This window comes from Pantherophis guttatus, chromosome 4 (assembly GCF_059756535.1).
Source record: "Pantherophis guttatus breed Tessera chromosome 4, ASM5975653v1, whole genome shotgun sequence".
Classification (NCBI taxonomy): Eukaryota; Metazoa; Chordata; class Lepidosauria; order Squamata; family Colubridae; genus Pantherophis; species Pantherophis guttatus.
The window spans coordinates 19,117,959-19,125,769 of NC_142066.1; the positions used below are offsets into that span (position 1 = coordinate 19,117,959).

General features: G+C 40.8%; 1 protein-coding gene and 1 pseudogene across 1 annotated transcript; both read left to right on the top strand.

Annotated features, from left to right (window-relative positions):
• Positions 1-944: 944 nt before the first annotated feature.
• Positions 945-2,814, top strand: LOC148113842 (uncharacterized; annotated as a pseudogene).
• Positions 2,815-3,937: 1,123 nt separating this feature from the next.
• On the top strand, positions 3,938-6,990 carry LOC117673025 (vomeronasal type-2 receptor 26-like). Its single transcript, XM_087893450.1, has 2 exons — positions 3,938-3,957; positions 5,933-6,990. Exons 1-2 carry the CDS (start codon positions 3,938-3,940, stop codon positions 6,849-6,851), a joined length of 939 nt encoding a protein of 312 aa, XP_087749576.1. The 3' UTR covers positions 6,852-6,990.
• Positions 6,991-7,811: the final 821 nt, after the last annotated feature.

The window sequence follows — 7,811 nt, forward strand, 5'->3', positions numbered from 1 at the left end:
CAGATTTCAAATTTTGGATTTAGACAGCTTAGAACTATGCCAACTTTAGTCCGACCTAAGTGTACTACATAAAATTATCTGCCACAATGTCATACCTGTCATACCTGTCAATGACTACTTCAGCTCCAACCACAACAATACAAAAGCAAATAATAGATATAAACTCAAGGTAAACTGCTCCAAACTCAATGGCAGAAAATATGACTTCAGTAACAGAGTGGTCAGTGCCTGGAATGCACTACCTGATTCTGTGGTTTCTTCCCCAAACCCCCAAAACTTTAACCTTAAACTGTCTACTCTTGACCTCACCCCATTCCTAAGAGGTCTGTAAAGGGTGTGCATAAGTGCACCAGTGTGCCTACCATCCCTGTCCTAATATTCCTTTTTACTTACTCTTTTCATGTATTCAAATTATGTTTATTCTTTTACCTGTTATCTTATATATGCTTGACAAATAGATAGATAGATAGATAGATAGATAGATAGATAGATAGATAGATAGATAGATAAATAGTTTCTGCTGGAAATACTATTTATTGGCCTAGCCAGCTGATTATGGTAATTATGCTAATCCAAGTGATTACATACTATGCATAAAAATCACTCAGTCACTGTTGATAGCATTTATGCTGTTGGGGAGCATATCAATTTAATAACTAAAGTAAGATAAAGAAAAGTCATTAAAAGGCTAGAGGTTGATTTTTTAAAACAACAACAACAACAACAACAACAACAACAACAACAACAACAATCATCATCTGCATGGCTTTTGGCTCAAATACTTGACCAGCCTGCATGGAAAAATGGCCAAACAATTCAATGAGATGCTGCAGACAGGAAACATCAGTGAATGGTTAACAGCTGGAAAAACCTATTTGATACAGAAGGACCCAGAAAAAGGGGCAACACCTGCAAACTACAGGCCAATAACGTGTCTACCAACCATGTTCAAGCTGCTGACCAGCATTATAGCTGACAGGATCCAGGACTACCTAGAAGCGAATAACATCTTGCCAGTAGAGCAGAAAGGAAACAAACAAGGAAGCAGAGGCACAAAGGATCAGCTCCTGATTGACAAACTGATTCTAGAGAACTGCAAAAGCCATAAAACAAATCTGCATACAACTTGGATTGATTACAAGAAAGCATTTGATTCACTACCGCACAGCTGGATCATCAAGTGCCTGGACGTCATCGGAATATGCAAGTGCATTGGTACTTTCATTGCAAATGTGATGAAGTCCTGGAAAACAGAACTGTTTATTGGAAGTGAAAGCTACGGACTGGTCAACATCAAAAGAGGGATTTTCCAGGGTGATTCTTTGTCACCTTTGTTGTTCATCATTGCCATGACCCCCCCTAACTAACCTGGGTTATCAAACTGTTAAAAACTCACAAAAAATCTCTCACCTGCTGTACATGGATGACCTGAAGCTATATGGAAAATCAGAAATTGAGATCCAGTCACTGACCAATATAGTTCGAATTTTCAGCACTGACATCAGCATGGAGTTCGGACTGAACAAATGCGCCACAGTGGCACTGAAGAAAGGAAAGATAGTAGACAGTGATGGAATTGAAATGTGCAATGGACAAACCATCAAGTGCCAGCAACCCAAAGCCTACAAATACCTGGGCATACTGGAGCTCGACAACATCAAGCATGGGCAAGTAAAAAATGTGGTCAGCAAAGAATATACACAAAGGGTCAGGAAACTGAATGGCGGTAACACCATCAACGCTATAAATACTTGGGCCATACCCGTCATCAAATATGCTGCTGGGATCATGAACTGGACACAGGCAGAGCTGGACAGCCTGGATAGGAAAACAAGAAAACTGATGACCATACACTATGCGTTGCACCCACGTAGTGATGTTGACAGGTTATATTTACCCAGAAAAGCAGGAGGCAGAGGACTTTTGCAAGTGAAGCAGACAGTCGAAGAAGAGAAGCATGCTCTGGCAGATTATGTGAAAGACAGTGTTGAACCAGCTTTGATGATCAACAAGAGGAAGCTGTTCAAAGTGCAGCAAACCAAGAATCAATATAGGAAAACAGTGATGTAAACTCAGGCTGACAGCTGGTGTAATAAAGCACTGCATGGACAGTTCCTTGAAAAGATCCAAGGAAAAGTAGATAAGGAAAAGACCTGGTTATGGCTGACCAACAGAACATTGAAGAAAGAGCCAGAAGGCCTGATTCTTGCAGCCCAAGAACAAGCCATCAGAACAAATGTAATCAAAGCCAGAATAGAAAAATCTGCTAATGACCCCGAATGCAGACTCTGCAAAGAAGCAGACTGACCACATACTGAGCTGTTGAAAGACAATAGCTCAGATTGACTACAAACAACGTCACAACACAGTCGCTCAGATGGTCCACTGGAACTTGTGTCACAACTACCATCTGCTTGTAGCAAAGAACTGGTAGGATCATAAGCCTGAAAAAGTGGTCGAAAATGAGCATGCAAAACTGCTGTGGGACTTCTGAATACAGACTGACAAAGTTTTAGAACACAATACCCTGGATATCACAATTGTGGACAAGAAAAAAGTGTGGATTGTCGACATTGCCATATCTGGTGACAGCAGAATCGATGAGAAACTATTTGAAAAAGTCACCAGATATCAGGACTTGAGAATACTGTAGAACTGCAGAGACTCTGGCATAAACCAGGGCAGGTGGTCCCAGTGGTACTCGGCACACTGGGTGCTGTGCCTAAAGACCTAGGCAAACACTTAAAAACAATTGGTGCAGACAAGATCACCATTGGTCAGCTGCAGAAGGCCACCTTACTGGGATCTGCATAATCCGCCGATACATCACACAGTCCTAAACCCTTGGGAAATGTTCGACTAGTGATTTGTGATACGAAATCCAGCATGGTTATCTCGTTTGCTGTGTATACTGTCATTTTTGTGTATATAATAATAATAAACAACATATACCAATCAGTGAAAAAGGCTGTATGATGGTGATGGGATTAGAGTTCTAAAAAACTGATTTATAAATTACACTATACTCAGTTCAGCTTAGTAAATTCACAGGTTTAGGGTTAGGGTTTACATTAAGTTAATAAGTATCTTGTGGCAATGGTTGAATGAGGGAATGATCATACTCTTTACAAATCATTAAAGCTATGGCACTTGTGGTTAGAAGTACTGCAGGCTACTTCTGCTGACTGCCAGCTGAATGCAATTTGGCAGTTTGAATCTCACCAGGCTCCAGGTTGACTCAGCCTTCCATCCTTCCAAGGTGGGTAAAATGAGGACCCAGATTGTTGGGGGCAATATGCTGACTCTGTAAACCAATTAGAGAGGGCTGTAAAGCACTGTGAAGTGGTATATAAGTCTAAGTGCTATTGCTATTAAAGAGAATGTGAGGTTCAAGTCAGTGGTGCAGTTCAAATAATTTAACAACCAGTTCTCTGTCCTAATGACTGGCTGAGTAAGTGTGGCCATGGTGGGCATGGCCAGAGGGTGTGATAGGCAGCACTCGGCCTCCTACACCACCCTGGGAGCAAAAAGAGGCCATGGGGGAGGGGACGTGCCATCCTCCCCCCGTGCCCCATTTTGGGCCTACTAGGCCTCCGTGCAGCCTCTGGGAGTGAAAACAGGCCCCAAGGGGAGGGGACACACTGCGCCCCCGCACCCTATTTTGTGCCTAGGAGGTCTCCCTGCACTTACCTGGGAGCCAAAATGGGGCATGTGGGGACTCCTGGAAAGGCCAGGGCAGGGCCAGCCAGCAATATAACTACCGGTTCACCAGAACCAACCCAAACTGACTGAATACCACCACTGGTTCTAGTCCTCCCTCAAGCACAAAGCGAACTGAATGATTCTGATCTCTAGAAAGCAGGACATAGTAAATCACTTCTTAAAATCTTTGCAAGAAAACTTCTCCAGGCTGTGTCTCAGAACTGGGCATGAGTCAATGGAAGCAAGAAAAAAATGGTAAATGTTAAGCAATTGTCTCAAACTCAGCAAGTTTATGAAGTGTGGACTTCAACTCCAAACTTCAACATACTGGCTGGGGAATTCTGGCAGTTGAAGTTCACACCTCTTCTGGTTGGTAAGGATTGAGGAAAAAATGAATTAAAGAGCCTAAGTGACACAGTGGTTAAAGTGCAATACTGCAGGCTACTTCAGCAGCCTGTCGGCTTTCGGCAGTTTGTATCTCACCAGGGTCAACATTGACTGAGACTTCCATCCTTCCAAGGTAGGTAAAATGATGGCCCAGATTGTTGGGCTCAATATGCTGACTCTGTAAAACTGCTTAGAGAGATCTGTAAAGCACTGTGAAGCAGTATATAAGTCTAAGTGCTATTGCTATCTTTTGGTTTAATTTAAAACAAAAGAAAATGATGAAAATGGGACACTAAGGATTGATGAGGATGTGAAGAATTTGGGTATGTATAATTGATGAAATGGGCACTGTCAACACATAGATTCTTCATATGAAAGAAATCTCATTTTATTTATGAACAGACATTGCCTCTTTCCATCTGTAACAAGAAATGTCCTTTCGGCTACAGCAAGCTAAAAGTAGAAGGGAAATTATCTTGCTGCTACAACTGTCGACGGTGTCCAGAAGGGAAGATAGCTAACCAAATGGGTGAGCAAAGGAATATATTGAATATATCATCAATTTAATAAATATAAATGGGGTTGAATTTTTCAACAGTATTATGGTGATTGAAAGCTCAGTGGCTAAGACCCTGAGCTTGTCAATCGAAAGGTCGCCAGTTCAGTGGTTCGAATCCCTAATGCTGCGTAATGGGGTGAGCTCCCATTACTTGCCCCAGCTTCTGCCAACCTAGCAGTTCAAAAGCACATAAAAACTTCCAGTTTTGGAGCATTCACAACTTCTGGAGGTAAGTGGTTCCACTGATTAATTGTTCAGGAAATTTCTCCTTAGTTCTAAATTGCTTCTCTCCTTGATTACTTTCCACCCATTGCTTCTTGTCCTACCCTTAAGTGCTTTGGAGAATTGTTTGACTCCCTCTTTTTTGTGGCAACACCTGAAATATTGGAACACTGCTAACATCTCTCCCCTAGTCCTTCTTTTCATTAAACTAGACATACCCAATCCCTGTAACCATTCTTCATATGTTTTAGCCTCCAGTCCCCTAATCATCTTTGTAGCTCTTCTTTGCACTCTTTCTAAAGTCTCAACATCTTTTTTACATCGTGGCGACCAAAACTGAATGTAGTATTCCAAATGTGGCCTTACCAAGGCATTATAAAGTGGTATTAACATTTCAAATGATCTTGATTCTATCCCTCTGTTTATGCAGCCTAGAACTCTGTTGGCTTTTTTGGCAGCTGCTGCACACTGCTGGCTCATACTTAAATGGTTGTCCACTAAGACTCCAAGATCCCTTTCACAGTTACTACTGTTGAGCAAGGTACCACATATACTGTACCTGTGCATTTTGTTTTTCTTGCCTAAATATAGAACCTTACCTTTTTCACTGTTGAATTTCATTTTGTTAGATAGCGCCCAATATTCAAGTCCTTCTGTATCTTGAGCCTATCTTCTGGAGTGTTGGCTATTCCTGCCATCTTGGTGTCATCTGCAAATTTGATGAGTTCCCCATCTATTCCCTCGTCCAAGTCATTGATGATGTTGAAGAGCACTGGGCCTAAAACAGAGCCTTGGGGTACTCCATTACATACACATATGTATGTAATATGTATATATTTAAACTATTTTTACTTCTTATTCTACCTGGAGAGTAGAAGTATAATATACAGATTATGATGCAACTGTATATCTTAAGGGATATTGAAATTGAACACTGAATTAGTTAGTGCATTTCACTATATATTATTTTCAGGAAAAATAATATGAAGGCATAGTATCTTAGTAAATAAAGTATGTAATTAATTATTCCTGCTTAAAACCTATAATGGTTCTGTGAAACAGTTTTATTTGTTCTTTTTCCCCAGACTTAGATGATTGTTTCCCATGTCCAGAGGATCAACATCCAAACAAAGGTCGAGATAATTGTCTTCCAAAAACTGTAACTTATTTGACTTTCCAAGAGCCGCTGGGTATTTCTTTGGTAACAATTTCAGTTTCCTTTTCTGTCATCTCAGCTATGGTGTTGGGAATCTTCATTAAACACCAGGACACTCCCATTGTCAAAGCCAACAACAGGAACCTCACCTACATTCTTCTCATTGCTCTCCTGCTCTCCTTCCTTTGCACTCTGCTCTTCATTGGGCAACCTGATCAAGTGAAATGTCTCTTGCGACAAAGTACTTTTGGCATCACTTTCTCTATAGCTCTTTCTTGTATTTTGGGTAAAACAACCATAGTAGTTCTTGCCTTTATGGCCACCAAGCCAGGCTCCAAAATGAGGAAATGGGTGGGGAGAAGAATGGCCAACACGATTGTCCTATCTGTCTTCATGGTTCAATTCACCATTTGTGCAGTGTGGTTGGCAATTTCTCCCCCATTTCCAGATTCAGACATGCACTCCATGGTTGAAGAAATTGTCTTGGAATGTAATGAAGGTTCAACCACAATGTTTTATACTGTCCTTGGCTTCATGGGATTCTTGACTGCTGTCACCTTCACGGTGGCCTTCCTGGCTAGGAATTTACCTGATAGCTTCAACGAAGCCAAATTCATCACCTTCAGCATGTTGGTCTTTTGCAGTGTCTGGGTGTCATTTGTTCCCACCTACTGGAGTACAAAGGGAAAATATGTGGTTGCTGTGGAAATCTTTTCCATTTTGGCCTCAGCAGCTGGATTACTGGGCTGCATCTTTTCCCCCAAGTGCTATATCATTATTCTGAGACCTGATTTGAATAAGAAGGAGCAACTAATAAAGAAATGAAAGGGCTTATTGAGACTTGGCTTATTTGAATAAAGCCAAATTGTTTACTTTCAGGCAATAGGGGTTTTTCCCCTCAGTTTGGGACAATAATTTGATATATATGATAAAAGCAATGATTATAAAAATTCAATTCATTGTATTTGTTTGTATATTAATTTATCACTCTCTTTATCTGTGTGAGTGTGAGAGAGAGAGTATGTATGTATGTATGTATGTATGTATGTATGTATGTATGTATGTGAATAGGAGGGAGACAGAGGAAGAGACAGAGATAATGATGTAGTTGTATATTTGGCTTAATGATATTGACTTCACATTGCTTCTGTGTCTGTGTTTTGACAAAATAGGATAACAGACAGTGCATTTCAATTAAATATCATATTGTGACATGTCATGGCAGGTCATGTTATTTCATGTCATATGATGTAGCAGGCTCCGCTCTAAGATATGATCCCCAGGACATTTGACATTCCAATCTTTTAAGGGTCTTCCAGAAGGACCATGGTTGGGCCCAGCCACACCTTGAGTGCAGTAATGATCCCCAAGATAAGGCCAGAGCAGAAAATGCTTTCCTGCTAGGTCCCACCTAACAAAATGCCCAGGCTTATGGGATACAGGATCAGCAACAATAGCAATTTGGCTATTCTGCATTATTTTCTTGTATCATCACATCAAGTGACATGCAAGGTAGCAAGATGATATATAGGGTACACGGATATATAACTTACACTCACTGTATGAAACCATGACAGATAATACAACTAATTTGAACTTTAATGGACAGTAGCAAGATGACCAAGTGGGAGATTCTGGGAGAAGGGAAGATTTTCAGCTTTGCATGGGAATCTTCAGATTTGGCTTCTCCTACACAGTAACCACTTGGCTTTAGTAAAACTTTACCTTTCACTATAAATGGAGTCAAGGGTCTTTCTTTCCTAAACTTCCAAGTTAGGAAAGAAA